This window comes from Pristiophorus japonicus, chromosome 22 (assembly GCF_044704955.1).
Source record: "Pristiophorus japonicus isolate sPriJap1 chromosome 22, sPriJap1.hap1, whole genome shotgun sequence".
Lineage (NCBI taxonomy): Eukaryota > Metazoa > Chordata > Chondrichthyes > Pristiophoridae > Pristiophorus > Pristiophorus japonicus.
The window spans coordinates 45,722,808-45,744,672 of record NC_091998.1 but is presented as its reverse complement, the minus strand read 5'-3'; the positions used below and the strand labels follow the sequence as shown (position 1 = coordinate 45,744,672).

The 21,865-nt window shown below is 45.1% G+C and overlaps 2 protein-coding genes and 1 long non-coding RNA gene across 6 annotated transcripts in view; 1 reads left to right on the top strand and 2 right to left on the bottom strand.

The window, feature by feature from the left end:
• LOC139235012 (BCL2/adenovirus E1B 19 kDa protein-interacting protein 3-like) overlaps positions 1 to 1,295 on the bottom strand; it is a 32,682-nt gene extending 31,387 nt beyond the window's left edge. For 2 of the 4 annotated variants that reach the window (XR_011588402.1, XM_070866089.1), the window contains exon 1: positions 1,013 to 1,295. Coding sequence is in view for 2 of the 4 variants with exons in the window: in XM_070866089.1 (XP_070722190.1) it covers positions 1,013 to 1,064 (52 nt within the window). In the remaining 2 variants the exon portion in view is untranslated. Of the gene's footprint in view, positions 1 to 859; positions 987 to 1,012 lie in introns of those variants that run through there. The other 2 variants (XM_070866090.1, XM_070866091.1) reach the window with 2 other exon arrangements.
• LOC139235013 (uncharacterized) lies at positions 769 to 19,685 on the top strand. Its single transcript, XR_011588403.1, has 3 exons — positions 769 to 928; positions 7,736 to 7,877; positions 17,737 to 19,685. It is a non-coding gene; the product is annotated as an uncharacterized lncRNA (long non-coding RNA).
• The window catches only part of LOC139235011 (serine/threonine-protein phosphatase 2A 55 kDa regulatory subunit B alpha isoform), a 97,238-nt gene continuing 95,008 nt past the window's right edge, over positions 19,636 to 21,865 (bottom strand). Inside the window, exon 10 of the mRNA XM_070866088.1 lies at positions 19,636 to 20,578. Within this exon, the coding sequence (XP_070722189.1) occupies positions 20,299 to 20,578 (280 nt within the window). The 3' untranslated portion in view covers positions 19,636 to 20,298. The remainder of the gene's footprint in view (positions 20,579 to 21,865) is intronic.

Sequence of the window (21,865 nt, the reverse complement as noted above, 5' to 3'; positions counted from 1 at the left end):
ACAGTACTGAGGGAGCGTTGCACTGTCGGAGGTGCCGTCTTTCGGATGAGACGTTAAACCGAGGCCCTGTCTGCTCTCTCACGTGGACGTAAAAAATTCCACGGCACTATTTCGAAGAAGAGCAGGTGAGTTATCCCCACCGTCCTGGCCAATATTTATCCCTCAATCAACATAACATAAAAAACAGATTCAAAGCAAAATACTGGGGATGTTGGAATCTGAATTAAAAACATAAAATGCTGGAAATCTCAGCGGGTCATAGAAACATAGAAAATAGTTGCAGGAGTAGGCCATTCGGCCCTTCGAACCTGCACCACCATTCAATAAGATCATAGCTGATCATGCAACTTCAGTCCAAGACCCTTCATCGGAACTGGCAGGAGAAACTTTTCGAACATTCGACAGTTCTGACGAAGGGCCATCGAACCAAAACGTTAACTCTTGTTTCTCTCCACAGATGCTGCCTGACCCGCTGAGATTTTCTGTTTATATTATATAAGTTATAAAACACATTTTATCTGGTCGTTATCACATTGCTGTTTGTGGGAGCTTGCTGTGCGCGCAAATCGGCTGCCACGTTGCAACTGTGACTACACCCCAAAAAAGTACATCATGGCCTGTAAAGCGCTGTGTAGTGGTGAAAGGCGCTATGGCAATGCAAGTCCTCCTTCCAAGCGGCAACAAGTGCAGGTCAACCACCTGTGCGGCGTGTGCCCGCCGCCCTCCTGCGATTGGCCGAGGCGGCTGCCACTCACAGCGCGATCCCGCCCCTCCCCAAATGGCGGTTGTTGTTTACCCCCGAAGCCAGCAAGAAAGACAATCCGTCATCCGAGAGCGAGCAAGAGCGCCTTCACTTTACCTCAGCCCCCGCGGCATCCGACATCGGCCCAAAACAAAAACCGCCGGAAAAAGGAGGACACGTCGAGAGGTTCGTGTGAGGAGGCCTTGGCCTTTCGGGAGGAGACGGCGAGCTGTGGGGGTGGTTGTTTTGCCCCGCTCTGCGAACACTTACACTCACCGTTCAGTCCCGCCTCCTCGGGCTGGGGCTGCTGCGCGGCTGCCATGGCGCTCGCGTTCTCTCTCTCTCTCTCTTTTCCCGGGAGTGTGTTTTTTTTATATATCCTCCTTTCCTCACACACGGCGTGTTTTTCCTCCCTCTCTCGGGCCTTTTTGGTTTTTGCAGCGAGGGAAGCGGCCGGTCCGATGTCGCGCGCCGACGCTTTTTGAATCTGCCCCAAACGGTCGCTGTGCGAGCGCCTCCGGCCGCTGCCACATTGGTTGCACTGCGCATGCCCACCGGACACCACCCGTGCCCGGGGGAGGGGGCGGGGGGGAGATGAGAGAGAGGAGGGAGAAAGGGGGCGGGGCACGCACGTCCCACACTGACGTCATACGTTTGACATCTGCGCTCCATTCTTGATCAGCTCCACAAGATGGGAAGCAGCCACACCAAGACTTGCTTTGCAGCCAATGAAGTAAAAAGTGTACTCACTGTTGTATTGTAGGAATTGTGACAGCCAGTTTGCCAGCAAGCTCCCGCTCACAGCAATGTGATACTGACCAGATAATCTGTTTTAGTGATGTTGATTCAGGGATAAATATTGGCCCCAAGACACCTGGGAGAACATAAAAACATTGAAAATAGGTGGAGGAGTAGGCCATTCGGCCCTTTGAGCCTTGCACCGCCATTCAATAAGATCATGGCTGACCATTCCCTTAGTATCCCTTTCCTGCTTTCTCGCCATACCCCTTAACCGTAAGGGCTATATCTAACTCCCTCGTGAATATATCCAACAAACTGGCCTCAACAATTCTCTGCGGTCGGGAATTCCACAGGTTAACAACTCTCTGAGTGAAGAAGTTTCTCCTCATCTCAACCTAAATGGCCTACCTCTTATCCTAAGACTATGTCCCCTGGTTCTGGACTTCCCCAACATCGGGGACTTTCTTCCCGCATCTAACCTGTCCAGTCCCATCAGAATCTTATACGTTTCTATGAGATCCCCTCTCATCCTTCTAAGTACCAGTGAATAAAGGCCCAGTCGATCCAGTCTCTCCTCATATGACGGTCCAGCCATCCCCAGAATCAGTCTGATGAACCTTCGCTGCACTCCCTCAATAGCAAGAACGTCCTTCCTCAGGTTAGGAGACCAAAACTGAATACAATATTCCAGGTGAGGCATCACGAAGACCTCCCTGCTCCTATACTCAAATTCCCTAGCTATGAAGGCCAAAATACCATTTGCCTTCTTCACCGCCTGCTGTACCTGCATGCCAACTTTCAATGACTGATGAACCATGACTCCCAGGTGTCGTTGCATCTCCCCTTTTCCTAATCTGCCGCCATTCAGATAATATTCTGCCTTTGTGTTTTTGCCCCCAAAATGGATAACCTCACATTTATCCACATTATACTGCATCTGCCATGTATTTGCCCACTCACCTAACCTGTCCAAGTCACCCTGCAGCCTCTTAGTGTCCTCCTCACAGTTCACACCGCCACCCAATTTAGTGTCATCTGCAAACTTGGAGATATTACACTTAATTCCTTCATCCAAATCGTTAATGTATATTGTAAAGAGCTGGGGTTCCAGCACTGAGCCCTGTGGCACTCCATGCTGGGACCCCATAAGAACATAAGAAGCAGGAGTCGGCCATTCGGTCCCTCGAGCTGCTCCGCCATTCAATAAGATCCTGGCTGATCTGATCATGGACTCAGCTCCACTTCCCTGCCCTGCCCATAACCTTTTACTCCCTTATCGCTCAAAAATCTGTCTATCTCCGCCTGAAATATATTCAATGATCCAGCCTCCACAGCTCTCTGGGGCAGAGAATTCCAAAAAAAGATTTACAATCTTCAGAGAGAGAAAAGGAGAATAATCTGTTTTTTTTAAATGTTGATTGAGGGATAAATATTGGCCGAGTACACCGGGATAACTCCCCTGCTCTCTTCAAATCTGTTACATCCACCTGAGAGAGCAGACGGGATCTCATCTGAAAGACTCCCCCAGCACTGCACTGGGAGCGTCAGCCTAGATCTTTTGTGCTCAAGTCCCTGGAGTGGGACTTGAACCCACAACCTTCTGACTCAGAGGTGACAGTGCTACCAACTGAGCCACAGCTGACTCTAAACACGTAAATAGGTACAGGAGTAGGCCATTCAGCCCTTTGCCATTCAATAAGATCACAGCTGATCATCTACCTTGACTCCACCTTCTTGCACTAGCCCCATATCCCTTAATATTCAAAATCTATCGATCTTGGCCTTGAATATACTCAACGACTGAGCATCCATAGCCCTCTGAGGTAGAGAATTCTGAGTGAAGAAATTTTTCCTCATCTCAGTCCTTATCCTGAGACTGTGACCCCTAGTTCTAGACTTCCCAGCCAGGAGAATATCTTCGCAGCATCTTTGCCCACCCCAACTAAACCAACTTTTGCTGGAGGACAGATGCAGTGTTGCCTACTGCCCCAGTGCATTATGACTTGGTAGCAATGTTCCCCCTAATTTTTTTTGGCTGCGTGGCCCATTCAAATCTCCGCGCACACGTGGTTTATCCATTGTAAAGCCGGTAAGCTGTGCAGTAACACTTAACGGGACCATTGCTTCTACTCCATAGTTGCACGTGTAACTAGAGGGATGGCAGGGCAGCTCAGTCCCGTGGATTGCGCATCCTGTGGCATGTGGGAAGTCCCGGATGCTTCGCGCAGCCGGGATGACCCGTGTGCAGGAGGTGTCTCCAGCTGCACCAACTCAAGCTCCGTGTTTTGGAGCTTGAGCGGCAGCTGGGGTCACTCCAGTGCATCCGTGAGACTGAGAGCAACATGGATAGCACGTTTCTAGAGGCGGTCACCCCACAGCTTAAGAGCGTGCAGGCAGATAGGGATTGAGAGACCCCTGGACAGAAGAGGAGGACTAGGCAGGTAGTGCGGCAGTCCCCTGACTCCATCTCGCTCTCCAACCGGTACTCTGTTCTGAGTACCGGTGGGGGCAATGGTGGCTCTGGGGAGTGCAGCCAGAGCCAAGTCCACGGCACCACAGGTGGCTCAGCTGCGGGGCGGGGGGAGGAGGAGGAAAAAGAATGGAAGAGCTATAGTAGTAGGGGATTCGCTAGTCAGGGGAACAGACAGGCGTTTCTGCGGCCGCAGACATGACTCCAGGATAGTATGTTGCCTCTTTGGTGCCAGAGTCAAGGATGTCACTGAGCGGCTGCAGGGCATTCTGGGGGGAGAGGGTGAACAGCCAGAGGTCGTGGTCCACATCGGTACCAATGAAATGGATAGGAAGAGGGATGAGGTCCTGCAGGCAGAAGTTAGGGAGCTAGGAGAGAGATTAAAGAGCAGGAAGTCAAAAGGTAGTAATCTCCGGATTACTCCCAGTGCCATGAGCTAGTGAGTACAGAAATAGGATAGAGCAGATGAATACGTGGCTGGAAAGATGGTACAGGCAGGAGGGCTTTAGTTTCCTGAGGCATTGGGACCGCTTCTGGGGGAGGTGGGACCTGTGCACGCGGAACGGGTTGCACCTCAACAGAGCCGGGACCAATATCCTCGCGGGGGGGGGGGGGGGGTGGTTGCTAGTGCTGTTGGGGAGGGTTTAAACTAGCTTAGCAGGGGGATGGGAACCTGAAAATAGATTCAGTAGGGAGGGGAGTAAAGCTGGAATTAGCAAAAATAAAGAAAGTGAGTTTGAAGGGGAGAGGAAACAAGCAGGAAAAAAGGGTAAAAAAAAACTTAAAGGCACTTTGTCTAAATGCACGTAGCATTTGTAATAAAATAGATGAGTTGACGGCACAAATTGACAAATGGGTATGATCTGATAGCCATTAAGAGACGTGGTTGCAAGGTGACCATGACTGGGAATTAAATATTCCAGAAGGACAGACAGAAAGGAAAAGGTGGTGGGGTAGCTCTATTGATAAAGGATAGAATCACTGCAATAGTAAGAAATGATATTGGCTCAAATGATCAGGATGTTGAAACAGTTTGGGTGGAGATAAGGAACAATAAGGGCAAAAAGTCACTGGTGGGTGTAGTCTATAGGCCCCCTAATAGTAGCAACTCTGTTGGTCGGAGCATAAACCAGGAAATAGTGGGGGCTTGTTAAAAGGGAACAGCAATAATCATGGGTGATTTTAACCTCTATATTTATTGGACAAATTAAATTGATCAGGGTAGCCTTGAGGAAGAGTTCATAGAGTGCATAAGAGATGGGTCTTTGAGCAGTATGCAACAGAACCAACCAGGGGGCAGCCTATCTTAGATCTGGTCCTGTGTAATGAGACAGGATTAATAAACAATCTTGTAAAGGATCCCCTCAGAATGAGTGATCATAGCATGATTGAATTTCAAATTCAGATGCAGGGTGAGAAAGTTGGATCTCAAACCAGCGTACTAAGCTTAAATAAAGGAGACTATGAAGGTATGAGGGCAGAGTTGGCTAAAGTGGATTGGGGAAATAGATTAAAGTGTAGGACGGTTGATGAACATTGGTATACATTTAGGAGATATTTCACAACTCTAAGAAAAATATATTCCAGTGAGGAGGAACGGGTGTAAGAGAAGATAGCCATCCGTGGCTAACTAAAGAAATAAAGGATGGTATCCAATTAAAAACAAGAGCATACAAAGTGGCCAAAACTAGTGGGAGGACAGAAGACTGGGAAGCTTTTAAAAGCCAGCAAAGAACGACTAAAAAAATGATTAAGAAAGGGAAGATAGTCTATGAAAGTAAACTAGCACACAATATAAAAACAGATAGCAAAAGTTTCTATAGGTATATAAAAAGGAAAAGAGTGGCTAAAGTAAATGTTGGTCCCCTCGAGGATGAGACCGGAGAATTAGTAATGGGGAACATGGAGATGGCAGAAACTCTGAACACATATTTTGTATCAGTCTTTACGGTAGAGGACACCAACAACATTCCAACAGTGGATAGTCAAGGGACTATAGGTGGGGGGGGGGGGGTGCTTAACACAATCACTAAGGAGGTGATACTCAGTAAGATAATGGGACTAAAGGCGGATAAATCCCCTGGACCTGATGGCTTACATCCTAGGGTCTTAAGAGAAGTAGCGGCAGGGATTGTGGATGCATTGGTTGTAATTTACCAAAATTCCCTGGATTCTGGGGAGGTCCCAGCAAATTGGAAAACTGCAAATGTAACGCCCCTATTTAAAAAAGGAGGCAGGCAAAAAGCAGGAAACTATAAACCAGTTAGCCTAACATCTGTGGTTGGGAAAATGTTGAAGTCCATTATTAAAGAAGCAATAGCAGGACATTTGGAAAAGCAAAATTCAGTCAGGCAGAGTCAGCATGGATTTTGAAGGGGAAGTCATGTTTGACAAATTTGCTGGAGTTCTTTGAGGATGTAATGAATAGGGTGGATAAAGGGGAACCAGTGGATGTTGTGTATTTGGACTTTTGACCAGGTGCTACATAAAAGGTTCCTGCACAAGATAAAAGTTCACAGGTTGGGGGTAATATATTAGCATGGATAGAGGATTGGCTAACTAACAGAGAGTCGGGATAAATGGTTCATTCTCTGGTTGACAACCAGTAACTGGGGGGGGGGGGGGGAGGGGTGTTCCGCAGGGATCAGTGCTGGGACCCCAACTATTTACAATCTATATTAACGACTTAGAAGAAGGGACTGAGTGTAACGTAGCCAAGTTTGCTGACGACACAAAAATGGGAGGAAAAGCAATGTGAGGAGGAGGACACAGAAAAATCTGCAAAATGACAGGCTAAGTGAGTGGGCAAAAATTGGGCAGATGGAGTATAATGTTGGGTCATGCACTTCGGCAAAAAAAAAATCAAAGAGCAAGTTATTATTTAAATGGAGAAAGATTGCAAAGTGCCGTAGTACAGCGGGACCTGGGGGTACTTGTGCATGAAACACAAAAGGATAGTATGCAGGTACAGCAAGAGATCTATTGCAAAGGGGATGGAGTATAAAAGTGGGGAAGTCTTGCTACAGCTATATAAGGTATTGGTGAGGCTACACCTGGAATACTGCGTGCAGTTTTGGGTTCCATATTTACGAAAGGATATACTTTCTTTGGAGGCAGTTCAGAGAAGGTTCACTAGGTTGATTCCAAGGATGAGGGGGTTGATTTATGAGGAAAGGTTGAGTAGGTTGGGCCTCTACTCATTGGAATGCAGAAGAATGAGAGGTGATCTCATCAAAACGCATAAGATTATGAGGAGACTTGACAAGGTGGATGCAGAGAGGATGTTTCCACTGATGGGGGAGACTAGAACAAGAGGGCATGATCTTAGAATAAAGGGCCACCCATTTAAAACAGATGAGGAGAAATTTCGTCTGAGGAAATTTGCTGCCTCAGAGAGCTGTGGAAGCTGGGACCTTGAATAAATTTAAGACAGAAATAGACAGTTTCTTAACCAATGAGGGGTTATGGGGAGCGGGCGGGAAAGTGGCGCTGAGTCCATGATCAGATCAGCCATGATCTTATTGAATGGCGGAGCAGGCTCGAGGGACCGTATGGCCTACTCCTGCTCCTATTTTTTATGTTCTTATCACTGCAGCTGCCCTCCAGTGGCTGGCTCCAATAGGTATTATTTGTGTCAGAATCTAGGACAACCAGTGTTGGGTGTTCAGTGTGGAAGCAAGGCCTAATCACATTCTCATTTAATGTCCACACTTTCCCCAAGGAGGGACTAGGTAGTGATCAAAAGTGGGAATCCTAACCAATTGTCCCTTCTCCAACACCAGGATTTCCACCAGCGGCAGTTAACTCAGCACCAACCAAGGATTGAACTTCGAAATGTCTCCGCACCATATGGGTCGTGGAACCACAGTGTGGCCTTCTCCCTGTGAGGCATCAAGGGAACAAATATTCACTCTCCCAGGGAAGGTGAGCCTGGGAGCTTCATCATTCTCACCCCACATAATCTCCACTCAGCACCTGCTCCTTAAAGTCTGATCCAAACAAAACATGCCACAGCATCAGGGTGCCTCCCCAGTCGATTTCAGCAAACTTAATCCTGTATTTCGTGAGGCAGTGTCAGCACATGGAGTCTGGCACGTCCGCACAGTTCCTACCTGAAAAGTTCAGCTGCATGTCGGCCATTTTCTCAGGCTGGTATGGAATCTACAATATGATGAAATTAATTACTTCATATTCACAAATAGATAGAAAGACAATCACATCACCACATTTCTTTCCAAATTTGCAAATAGCCACCTGTGCATTGCCTTTTGGGTTCTTTAAGATAATGTTCTTTGGTCAGTGATTCTAATATCATCATCATAGGCAGTCTCTTGAAGCGAGGATGACTTGCTTCCATGGCAAAAAGGGATGTGTTCACAGCTGTTTCAATGAAGGACCGACTATTCCAGACCCCGAACTACATCTTGAAGGGTGGAAGATGCCTGTGCCTAAATTTTTTTAATGTGTAGTGGCCGTGATTCTAATAATTTAAGCAAGAGACATCAGAAAGTGAAAATTTTGTTGTGAAAATTGATGATCAATTCAAAATATCTTACTCACTGACGAAACTGGTTTTAAAATGGAACTCCAGCACTCGAGTGGGGACTGGGACTGCCACAGTCACCAGGCCTCTTTGGAGAGCAAACAAAGAGGTTAGAGTTTGCTTCTATTACAGTGTACCATTGACAATGCCGCACGTTGTTTCACACTTATGTTAAAAGTTTCAACGGGGGAGCAGTCTGTGGTACTTTTCTCTCTCTAACATTTCCAGCTGATGCTGGCTCCTGGGTGGTGTACATAACGTACCAAGCTTATTGCTATCGAGTCAAATACAGGGAGACCAGCTCCCCCCATTTACTTTACACAAACATGGGGCCTTAACCTCAGTGGATTTGTACACCCACATTTTAGTCTGTCTCTATTACTATCTGATTATTTACACTAAGTATTGCAACTCTCTAAGGGAGATGTGAAGTCCACTTCTTCCCCAAAGAGCAGGATAGTGGAGACTGGGGACTTATTGCAGGCCTACCCCGTCCCAATTGGGGCACTATATTGGGCCTCCTGAGCTTTCAATCTACAACGGTCAATGCACGGCACATTGAGCTTCCATTAGTGTCAAAAACTGGCAAGACAAAGGTTTGCACCCGATTATTTTCCAGATGGTAATTTCTCATCTCCAGTGTACAACTGAAATACACTGAACAGATGCCACAAAAACAAAATCATAATACTGAGAGAAACATTACTTCCCTGACAGCGCTGCAATCGCAGGGCATTACATCATCATGGGTCGGGTGGAGAAGCTCCGACATGCTCTGCTGCATCCACCACAGATGGTCAGTGCTGTGCTGCCATTCCTGCAGCAAGTCAGTGCCCTTGTGTCAAGATGTTAATCCCAAAATATCAGCCGTTAAAAATTCAGAACCAGCTAAAAACATTGACTTTTTAATCCCTTTATTTTTCCCCCATCCTTTCCTGAAGGTGTCACAACATTTCACCCAAAGAAAGCCACTCTCTATTTGTGAACCCGTCAGTGTCTGTTGGCAGACTATTCAGTCACAGGGTGGGGTGCACGAAAGCAAAGCCCAGTGCGGTCCTTGCTGACGGCCACATACATTCCAGCAGAAACTCCTCTGTCAGTCAGGAGGGGAAACCCTGGGTTATTTTTCACCTCACTGCCTTGGGGTCTATGAGGTTAATGGTAGCACCACGCACACACTGCATTCCCCCACGATCAACAAACTCAGCACTGACCATGGGTCGAAGTTGGGGTCCCCTTGGTCACTACCAGCCCAGAACCTTATGACCATTAACAGCTGATTTATGAAAGCCAAGGTCAGCCTTAGGAAGCTACAGATTTATTTCACTGCATGAAGGTGACAAATCTGAGAGCTCTGATGTCCTTATATACAGAAAGTGAAATGCTGGAAAATACTGGGCATCTGAAAAAGGCTTCAAATTTCAAGTGTAAACTCTACATCAGAAATGTAGGGGTGCTGTCCTTTCATAAGATTAAACCATTCAGCCCCTCAAATCTGTTCCACCATTCAATTAGATCATGGGTGATCTGTGTCTTAACTTCATCTACCCGCTTAGTTTCCGTAACCCTTGCCCATCAAAAATCTATCAATCTCAAGTTTTGAAATATTCTATTGACCCCCCACAGCTTTGGGGAGAGTTCCAGATTCCCACAACCCTTCGTGTGACAAAGTGCTTCTTGACATCACCCCTGAACAGCCTAACTCTAATTTTAAGGTTATGCTCCCTTGTTATGGACTCCCTCACCATAAGGAAATAAGCTCATCTCTATCCTATCAACTCCTTTAATAATTTCAAACATCTCAATTAAATCTTCTATTCTCGAGGGAATACAATCCTAGTCCATGCAGCCCATCCTCAGAACTTATGCCTTTTCGCCCAGGCATTATTCTGGTGAATCTGCACTGCACCCCTTCCACGGTCAATATATCTTTCCTCAGATGCGGTGCCCAGGACTGAACGCAGTGCTCTTAATGGTGTCTAACCAGAGCTTTATAACCAACATAACTGCCACACTTTTGTATTCCGTCCCCTTGAAATAAAGGCCAGCATTCCATTAGACTTTAAATATTTTTTGTACTTGAGCTCTAGCTTTTTGTGATTTCTGTACTTGGACCCCTAAATCTCGGCTCTTCCAGTTCCTAGCTTCTTAACTTTTAGAAAATACCCTGATCTATCGTTCTCTGATCCAAAGGGGATGACCCCACACTTCCCCACAATGAACTCCATCTACCAGTTTTGCCCATTCACTTAATCTATGTCCCTTTGCAACTTTCCATACCCATCCACGTTATTTACTGTGCCACCTAACTTGGTGTTATCAGCAAACTTGTTTATACAGTTCCCTATTCCTTCATCAAAGTAATTTATAAATATACTGACAAGCTGCGACCCATTACAGATCCTCAGGGGACACCACTGAGTCAGTTGTACTTTTATCAGGCTTATGAAGACTCCTCAGATTGGTGAGAGGGTCACACTTTCCACTAATATCCATGCTTTACCGGCAATGGACTTCAAGGCAGGCACAGGTCGACCACATTATGTCCTGCTGACTGAAGTTGTGAGTCACTGCCACAGGGAATGACCCAGGCATCCACTTTCAGTGGTGCTTCTTGTTAGAATTTCAGCTCCATGTGCCTCTGAGGCTCCATTCACAGAATGTTCAGTTGTGGCATGTTGAGCAAGCTGGGATTCAGTGCCATTCCCTATCCATTTCTCACTCTTCAGTAAAAAAGTGGCAAGGAATTTCTGTTGGGAGAAAAGCTTATCCAAACTTCCATGGAACAGCTGAAAGGGCTCTACGGAGACTATACGGCATGCTCAGCCCTCTGGGAATATTCTTGGTCCCCATTTAACAAATGCCATGATTGAAAGCAGGAGTTGGCCGTGTAGAGAAAGGTCTAACGGACACCAGTGTCCCATCGCTGTAAAACAGCGCGCTGCAGCATTCCTCAGAATGGCACTCAAAACAGGACTGTGATCCTCAATGAAAAATTACCAACACCGCAATAATCTGAAGGCAACCAGCTACCCAAAGGAAAACAGCAATATCATTGCAGGCTGCGACACATTACCAGATACCTTGAATCTTGTATCTCAAACCCTAAGATATGTACAGCAAGACATCCCAGGAGTTACAATCTATCCAACATAAAAAGCTTTCTTACCGTCTTTTGTTTGTGCCTATGTTTCAGCAAGAGTATTGTGGAGCATAGTGGCAAACAGCAAGTTCCCTGGATTATATGGTGATTCTGTAGTTGGAATTGCACTGCTATCCTTTCAACCATTTTCAGAGAATCTCGGCTTTTTATTTTCAATAGATTGACGAGAGATTCTAGTTTTCTTCACTGCTATCTGTGCCAATTCACATAGGTGGTTCTTTCCATAGACACACTTCTGATACAATCGGCAGCAACCATCTATCTTACCTTCTACCCGCTACCCAAAAGGAAAACAGCAATATCATTGCAGAAAATGTTAGTATATAGACACAGTAAAATCGTAACAAATCAAATGGGGAGATCTGATGTGTGCATATCTTCTGGGACTCTCGAGGATGCAGAGATCCCAATGTGAAAACATGCATTTGCAGGAGTCACTTCACTGCAGCACCACCATGTGGCCTGAAATTGGTACTACACTAACAATTGGCATTCTTTACAAGGCAGCTCAATAGACACAATTAAAAACTGATCTAAACTTCACTAAATGGACTTGCTGTATTTCCAGTGTAGTGAGGAAAAGCTGAATGTCAGGAGCACAGTGATTTGTGCCAACTCTTCAGATAGAGTGAAATTCCTGGGTTGTTGGACTTAATCAGAAAAATGGTACACAACTTGCTCGCACTCTGCATGGATTGAGCAAATGCCAAGCCATTTTTGGGTCTCTTCCTTCCATCCAATACACTTCTTAAAGTCTACCTCCCATTCTCAGGGGGAGGGGCAGACCAACCTGAGAAGGGAGGAAATTAGGACATGCCATACTGACCTCCTGAACCTAACCATGGTTCTGAAGGAAGTATGCAGGGAAGTCCTTTCAGCTTCCCCTCAAACATCCTTCCGTATCATAGTTGTGCTCTTGTTAGATTCCAGAATCATTCATGGAACTTTTTGTTCTGTTTTAACAGAAAAGCATTGCATTTCTGTAGCACTTTTCATGCCTTCAGGATGTCCCAAAGCACTTTACAGCCATATTTTTACTTTTGAAGTGTAGTCACTGTTGTAACGTAGGAAACGCGGCATCAAATTTGCACACAGCAAGCACCCACAAATAATAGTGTGATAATGAGCAGATAATTTGGTTTAATGGTGTTGATTGAAGAATAAATAGGTAGGACACCAGGGAGAACTTCCCTGCTCTTCTTCGAAAGTGTCATGGGATCTTTTACATCCTCGGTTTAATGCAATGCAGTGTCAGCCTAGACTTTTGTGCTCAAGTCTCTTGAGTGGGACTTGAACCCACAACCTTCTGACTCAGTGGCGAGGGTTCTACCCACTAAGCCACAGCTGACACTCCAGGTGGAGAGGGGACAGGTGGAGACTCCGGAGGGTCTTTCTCGATGGACGAGCTATAAAGCTAAATTGGCCAACCACGTCATCTTGTAAATACATTCAGCAGCAGCGCCACCGAAGGTTGAAATGGTACAACGTGCCACCCAGGGATTTGCGTTTACTATTACAGCACCTGCGTGTTATTTTCCTGCTTTTATCTGCAAATCTTGGACCTTGAACCATTCTAACATTTGATACATCACGCGTTACGTGATCTCACTGTACTAAGCCAATTAAAATTTCGTATATTGCTGGAGTCCATGCAAAAATTATTTGCATTTGTAAATTAAATTGCTGCGTTCAAAGTGTTAACATTGAAAATCCTTAAAGTACTTCACTGAAGCCTCAATGCAAATCCTCTATCACAAGGGTAAAATAATGCAGTGCCTCATAACAAATAAAATCAACTTTACTCCTCTTCCCTCCTATTCTCAAGGTGAAACATCCATTTGACAAATAATCAATATTTAAATAGCAATGAAGTTGTTTGGTTGAGATATCCCCTCTCCATCCAGTAGGTACAGTGCTGTTTCTCAAAATTGCTCATTTCTCATGAACACAAACTACAGTACCACCCTTTACTCAAGCTGCCGCGACATTACAACAGAACACTCCGTCGCCCAACCCACCGGTTGCACTTCAGGGACTCTTCACAAGAGAAATACAAATCAGGGCGGCCATTCAACTCCTCTTCGCTCATCCTGCAGGTCTTCTTTCCTCCCAGATTTTTCACCTCCACTACCTTCCTCACAAGTCAAGTCTAAGTGTTGATTACGCTTCATGTAAAAGATTTGTAGCACCCTTCCTGAGGTTAGCAACTCAGCACAAAGCAGGACACCAATCTGGAACCGTCCTGGTTTACAATGTATTCATCAGCAGCTTCCAGTCACCACACGTTAAAAAAAATTCACACACAGGCATCTTCCACCCCTACCCCTGGAGTTCAGGACTGGAACATCGGGTCCTTCATTGAAACATCTATGAACTCATCCCTTTTGGTGTGGAAGCAAATCATTCTCGTTCGAGGGACTGTCAATGATGATGAGTTAAACCAGCCATGCAATTGGAGTAGCATGGCTCTTCTAACTGGCAATATTCTTCAGACAACATTCTGCCCATTTCTGGTTCAATAAGCAGTATTTGGAGCCCCAGAACATTACTACCATTTCTCAGCACTTCATCAATCGTTCAGGTGCTACTCATTCCAGGACCTGATCCAACATTTTTAACTTCTATTCCCATATTTACTCGAATTGGAATTGCAGACATCAGGGGAGAAGCTTTGACTTTTATTTCCAAAAAATATTTTTAAAAGCAGTAATAAACTTGATCATGATGCTCCTTGCCCCAGATTATAAATCGGTTTCAAAGAAAACATTTAACCAATTGATGATTTCTATTGTGTCAAACCACACCCGGTATAATTTGGCACGTTAGAAGCAGGTGGTATAACCGGGGTTATTGGTTGTGAAACTCTTAACACAGCAAAAAGAGCAGTGGCTAACATTAAATAACTTGCATTTATATAGCACCTTTCATAACCTCAGGATGTCCCAAAGTGCTTTGCAGCCAATTAAGTATATTTTTCTTTGAAGTGTAGTCACTATTGTAATGTAGGAAATGTATCAGCCAATTTGCACACTAAGCTCCCACAAACAGCTATGAGATAAATGATCAGATAATCTGTTTGTGATGTTGGTTGAGGGAAAAATATTGGCCAGGACAAAAGTGCCAGAAGACTAGATATACCGTATCCATAGAATTTACCTGCAGTTCTGACATGTTCAGCTGCAATGTGTAACTAGGTGATAAACCAGGTGTTCCACACTGCTCACAGCCAAAACAGGGGGCATCTGGCACATGGGGTTACACCCCACCAGAGTTGGCATATTCTGGGAAGAATAGGGGAATGAGAAAAAATTACCCCCCAAAATTTGTTTTCATATTCCCAATAGCGTATTAAAGGAATATAAGAGACTGCACGCTGCCAAGTAACACACACGGAGGAGCTAACTAGCTGTGCGAGACTTTCAGGTTTCACTCCTATTCTGGAACAGAGGGTCCATCGGGCCTCCACTCCTTCAGGTTCAGTTACTTATCACTCGTAACACATGAAGCAACAGCTATGTGGGTAAATACATCAAGTCATACAGACCAGGAGGTCTCAAGTTTGGCAAGTTAAACATGTTCTTGTACGTAGCCACACCAAGTAAAGTTACTATTTTTAGTCTTAGTTCCTTGTTTTGTGAGATTTAAAAAAAAATCTTTACTAGAGTAAATCTTTTTATTCATTTATTAGCACTGGAATATAAACAGTTAGCACAATAACTTATTTACATAAGCTTTTCTCCAGTCCTGACCAATTATTTACCCCTCGCTCAACATAAAAAAAATTACCTGGTCATTATCACATTGCTGTTTGTGGGAGCTTGTTGTGCGCAAATTGGCTGCCACGCTTCCTATAATGATTACACTCCAAAAGTACTTCATTGGCTGTAAAGCACTTTAAGACATCTGGTGGTCGTGAAAGGCGCTATATAAAGGTCGGTCTTTCTTTACCATGGGCTAGAGAGAAGGAACCAGGAGAAAAAGAGCCAGTATTGCCATTCCTGACCACTGTCCAGTGACCCCCTGCAGGAAAATGCAAAAACACTGGGCATTGGCCTAGAATTGCGTGTTAATACTCACCATACAGGAACATGTATGAAGACTGGCCACTTGGGAAAAGGTACTGGAGGTGAAACCATAACCCAAGTTAGAGTCAATTCCTTCATGAGAGAAATATGGGGGGGAAAACAAACTGGAAGGCATCAATCAAACTACAAGCTAATACAGACAGATATTTATATTCTGAAAATTCATACATTGCTAAATAATTCAGTTACTTAAACTAATTTCATGGTTATCTGCTGAAACACTGGGCTGTATTTGCCCAGTGGGATTTTCAATGAATAGTTCATCGAGAGAAACAAGACAGCAGGCAAGGTGGGGTTGACTAATGAAAAAGGGATAAACTTGTTGGGCCTTTCAGACTAAAGATTCTTGTGAGGAGCCAAAAATCTGACCACTTCTGTAATAGAGCATTTTGTGCAAAGTACTATTCCATAGGATGCTACTGAAACGGCCATTGATGTTTGTGTACAAAATTACTTGGCTGAGCTCCCCAGGATTAAATTTCATTCAGATTCCCCAGTAAAGGCAGGTCACTGAACCAGACAAGTGGCAGGCAATGACTATCACCAACAAGTGAGAGTCTAGCCAACACCCGTAGACATTCAACAGCATTACTATCACCAAATCTCTCACCATCAATATCCTGGGGGTCACCATTGACCAGAGGCTTAACTGGACCAGCCATAAATACTGTGGCATCTAGAGCAGGTCAGAGGCTGGTTATTCTGTGGCGAGTGTCTCACCTCCCAACTCCCCAAAGCCTTTCCACCATGTACAAGGCACAACAGGAGTGTGATGGAATACTCTTCACTTGCCTGATGAGTGCAACTCCAACATTCACTACTAGCGTACCACGGCAGCAGTGTGCACCATCTACAAGATGCACTGCAGCAACTCGCCAAAGCCTTCTTCCAAACCCGTGACCGCTACCACCTAGGACAAGGGCAGCAGGTGCATGAAAACACCAACATGTTCAAGTTCCCCTCAGTTACATGCCATTCTGACATGGAAATAGGTCACCACTCCCTCGCTAACAGCATTAGGGGAGTACCTTCACCGTACAGATTGCAGCAGTTCAAGAAGGCTGCTCACCATCACCTTCGAGGGCAATTAGAGATAGACAATAAATGCTGGCCTTGCCAGCAACGCCCACATACCAGGGATAAAGAGAGACACAGACCAGGACCAATTTCCACTGTACAAAATTAACTGGCAGAGCAGCAGTTGCGATCTCCCAATTGGTGTCAGAGCCCTTGAGTTAAGAGGGGCCGGAGAGGGGGAAGAAGCGTGTTCCATTCCCGATCACAATCCAGTGACCACTTGTGGGAAGTGAGGAGGTCGGCATAGTCAGTGTTAGGTGAGGACAAGATTGAGCTGAGCTCCCTGTGATGGAAATACCTTCTGACGCTGCTGTACTTGCATATGAAGAATAGGCACTTGGACAAGATATCGACAGTTGCTCACACTCACAGAACCATACCCCAAGGAATTATACACATTCAAGTTTGTCGGTCTCAAGTTACGTTTTAAGCTGTACAATCACACTGCAGCCTGCCACACAAGTCTGTTTCTTCCCCGCTGGTCCTGCAATGCTCCATTTCTCCACATGGCAACAAAAGACTGTATTCCTATCAAGATGCACAACCCCAGCAATTGCTCTCAATTTGAAGCACACACATTTCGCTTCTCAGTGAACCTGTAATTAGAGAAAACCCAAAATCACGACAATCCTGTATGAAACTGGGTTAGAATACATTACATGGAACTCCCTGCAGAGGAATGAGAGACTTTGTAAAATTTGTTATTAAAAGCACTAGCATATAACATTGTAAACACAAATTGCACTGTAATCCTATTTTAGGCTTAAGTAGTTATAAAACCTGAAGTTCTGGCAAAAATAAGCCAAAATCTGCTGAGCAGATTGTATTTGAGCTATCAAGTACTCCCTAACTTCAGAAAAGTAAACTTAAACATCCATCACTATGGGGACGTCAACATTTTATTATTTTTTTCAGGCCTGTGGAAACCTGCCATCTCCCTTGTCTGCAGGGATTATCGTCACCCTTAAGAACCACACAGGTATTAAAGTTTCCATTCGGAATCCTTCTGTTGGGAATCGCAACGGGCTCTGGATGTTGACCAGGAAGCAACAAAGCCAGGAAGTCAGTACTGAAGTTCTGCTGAGGATTCCCAACTCATTTTCCAAAGTCACTTTCTATCTCCAGCCTCAACAGCTACAGCACTGCCAACGGGTGTCAGCACATGAACAGCATAGCCAAGCTGAGCCAACCTAACACAGAACCTGGGCATCAGCCAGTCTATTAGATAGGAAGAATGCTTCCCCGTGGTTCATCTGGAAACTGCAATGTCGTGTGGCACTGAGCCAGACTGGAATGGTCCTGCGTTCCGGGTTTGGGTGAAGTGAACCAGCCTCAACCAGCGTGGTGGTAGAGATGCAATTTGCCTCAGTGTTTGTCCAATTCAGGAGAGGAAAACCTACCAGTGCTCCTGGTCACTATCCAAGAGGCCAGTGTTAGAAAGTGAGATGTCAGAGAAGATGGGGATCAGACAGATGCACCTCGTGGTCAAGCAGCCTGCCAATACCCATTGGGCAAGGTCCTGGGGGACAACCTGTAACAGTGGCGTTGTACTTGAGCACAAATCAGCACATTAAAACTCCATGTCGATACGCCTGAAACACCCCACAAGTCAAAGCTAAGTTCCAGCAATTGAAAAATCCTACTTTGCAGAACTGAAACCATTTTGGGCCTGCAGGGCAATGGTTATTGCTCCTTCTGCAGCTTTTGGGATTGTTTTTATTTTCCACATTCAGTGAACGGGAACATTTAATAGTATAACTCTGGCTCTTGCAATCATCTTGTTTTGCAGGAGGCGCTTTTGACAAACAACAGAAGGGAAATGGTCCAAGTATAACCTATGGGACACAATTTAGAAACATAGAAATTTACAGCACGGGAGACAGCCATTCGGCCCATCGTGTCCTCGCTTGCCGACAGAGCTATCCAGCCTAGTCCCAATTTCCAGCTCTTGGTCCGTAGCCCTGTGGGTTACAGCAATTCAAGTGCACATCCAAGTACTTTTTAAAATGTGATGAGGGTTCCTGCCTCTACCACCCTTCAGACAGTGAGTTCCATACCCCCACCACCTTCTGGGTGAAGACATTTTCTCTCAAATCCTCTCGAAACCTCCTACTATTTGATGCTACTTCTCCACAGGTGATGCTTATTGTATTCTTCCACTGTTGGTCACCAGTTGAAAGAGAAAAAACTAGCCCAGTTTTTCCATGGGCTGCAAGATTAGGGAGGTCAGTCACTGAATGATAACAGGCTCATTTCAGATCTGACTGACCTTTCAAGCTTCACTCAGAATTTCCAAAAATATAGATTGACAAAGTATGGTGATAAGATGGAGTGCATTGGACCTTTGACACACAACAGAACAGAAATAGTAGCTCTCTAATGTAATTCCACACATCAGGTTCTCAGTCTCAGTCTTGCAGCATGGTTGACCCAAAGCATTTCCTCAGAAGGAGATGGATAATTAACTGCCACATTTCTATAGTTCTAGAACCTCAAGGCCAGGGATCGATCAGAGGTTATCATCCCACTCATCTGGTGAACACGAGAACTTCAGGAAACAAAAGGGGGTAGTAAAATAAATAGAGTAAAAACGCAGATGGACTTTATCAAGTCCACTGGTGTCCCCTTCAAAACGCACAAGTTTATTAACACCGAGTAGAAAATACTTAGATTCAGATTCCAATACATCAAACATCAGTAAAACTTACCGGTATTAGACACACACTCTTTAATGCATTCATTTAAAAAAAAAGTGTACATGGGATTTAACAGTTTACAGTTAATTTCAAAAAGAAAAGCACCAAATAAAGGAGCTATTTTTTATCATTTTTATTCAGTAGGTTTTTCCTGTGCCAGAAATGGCGAGGGCAGCAATATTACAGTCGGTTGTTAAAACATCTGTATGCAACAAAAACCACCTGACCCACTGACCCGACTCTGACCTGGTCATGTCCTTTACGCTCCAACAGGGCCGGAAGGAGGAATCCGTGAGGTCAGAGGAGGAATGTTACAAGCATTAACAACAAGCTGTATGTAGATAAAAAGGGATTTGAGGGGGGAGGGGGGGCGGTGGTGAGAAAACATTACAGTAATGAAGGTACACAGTAAAACATTGCCATATCATGACTGGAGGACTTGTTCCTCGAGACCTCACCACAATGGAAGGCAAAGGAGTGGATTAAATGAACGTCTGATGTAGTAAAATGCTAATGTAGTGGCCCATAATTTGTAATGAAGAGACAACCTCCCTCCCCGCCAAATTACTAGCGACCATGGACTGTAACTTTGGGTGGGGTGGGGTGGAAGACAGGAGCAAAAAGAACTCTCTGTGATAACGTGACTGGTGTGCGTTATAAATGGCACTGATTCAAGAGAGGAGGTGGGGAGGGGGCCAGAATGGGCCTCTCTCTTACAAGATACAAAGGCTACGCTATCTTAACTAGGCAGGAATCGGATTCTTTCTTCACTGCACTGGTTTTAATTCACTTTGTCCTGGAATATATACAGGTTGTTGGTTGTGGCTACGGCTATGATATTTTCCTTGGGGTGCCAGGCTGTGTGCAGGATCTTCTTGTTGAAGTCCAGACTGTCAACACTGATCTCGTCCTTCTTCCTCTTGCCACCTGAACACACCCTGCGTGGTTTCAGGATGGCCCGCGGTTTGCTGTTCTCCCTCGAGGCCTCTAGCGTAATGTCCCGTTTTGTGTTTCTGTCGAACATTCTGAAGAAATTGTTGTACGACCCAGTCATGACAACACTGGAAGGGTTAAAACATACAAACATTAGCAAGTAAACACACCGGCATTTTCATAATATAAGAAATAGGAGCAGGAGTAGGCCCATATGGCCCCTCGAGTCTGCTCAGCCATTCAATAAGATCATGGCTGATCTTCGATCTCAACTCCACTTTCTCGCACTATCTCCATATCCCTTGATTCCCAGAATATTCAAAAATCTTATCGATCTCAGTCTTGAATATACCCGACGACAGTGCATCCACAGCCCTCTGGGATAAAGAATTCCAAAGATTCACCACCCTCTGAGTGAAGAAGTTTCTCCTCATCTCAGTCCTAAATGGCTGACCTCTTATTCTGAGACTGTGACCCCCTGGTTCTAGACTCCCCAGCCCAGTCAAGCCCTGTAAGAATTTTGTATGTTTCACTAAGATCACCTCTCATACTTCTAAACTCCAGAAAATATAGGCCTCGTCTGCTCAATCTCTCAATAACCCAATACCTGGCATGCTGCTGCAATCTGATATGCATGCCTGGCACATTCGCACAAGATTGTTAACACTCCACTGGGACACCTCAGCCTTCCAACTTCACACAGTCTTGTAAACTCCCAGAAATAATGGATAGTTCCCTTCAAAAACCTGTTAGTTTATTTTTTTGTCAACCTCTCTTGCAGATGGGGATGACTTGTTGGGTTTGACCGCTCAACGGGTACTGGCCACCGAGATAGTGCATGTTAACATGCCAACATGGTATTTAACCGTAAAGATCACAGCCAACTCTGATCTTGTCCTTACCCAACACACACACATTTACAAACAGCAGTGATGCAGAGGCAAGTGATCAGCCATCAGGAGCAGAAACCTAGCCTGACTTTTATCCCTCATCGCCCTGAGGTAGAGGCTAACTGCAGTGCTCCAAATGCTGCCTCTCGGCAAGCTCCAGAGTCAAAGCTGGAACCTGTTGGCATTTATGGTTCACCACCAAACCAGTTACATTTACGCACCAAGCAAAAGTTTTGTTCTATCTGTCCTGTTGCCCAGTTCAGCTGGTCCCCATTTGCTCCCCAGAATCGGGCTGTTCCCACAATGAGACCACGGACAGTCTCAGCCGTGCTTCTCACACTATTTTCTTAACTGGTGACATCATTTGAAACAAACATTTTCCACAACAAATTTAGGCAATGAAATTTCAGTAAAAACAGGACCTGGCTGCTTTTGAAGTTGTAATGAAGGGGAAGCAGTGTGCTTGCACTACAAGAAATACTGGGATTAAGTAAGTACATGTCAAACTGAGCAACACACTTGTGC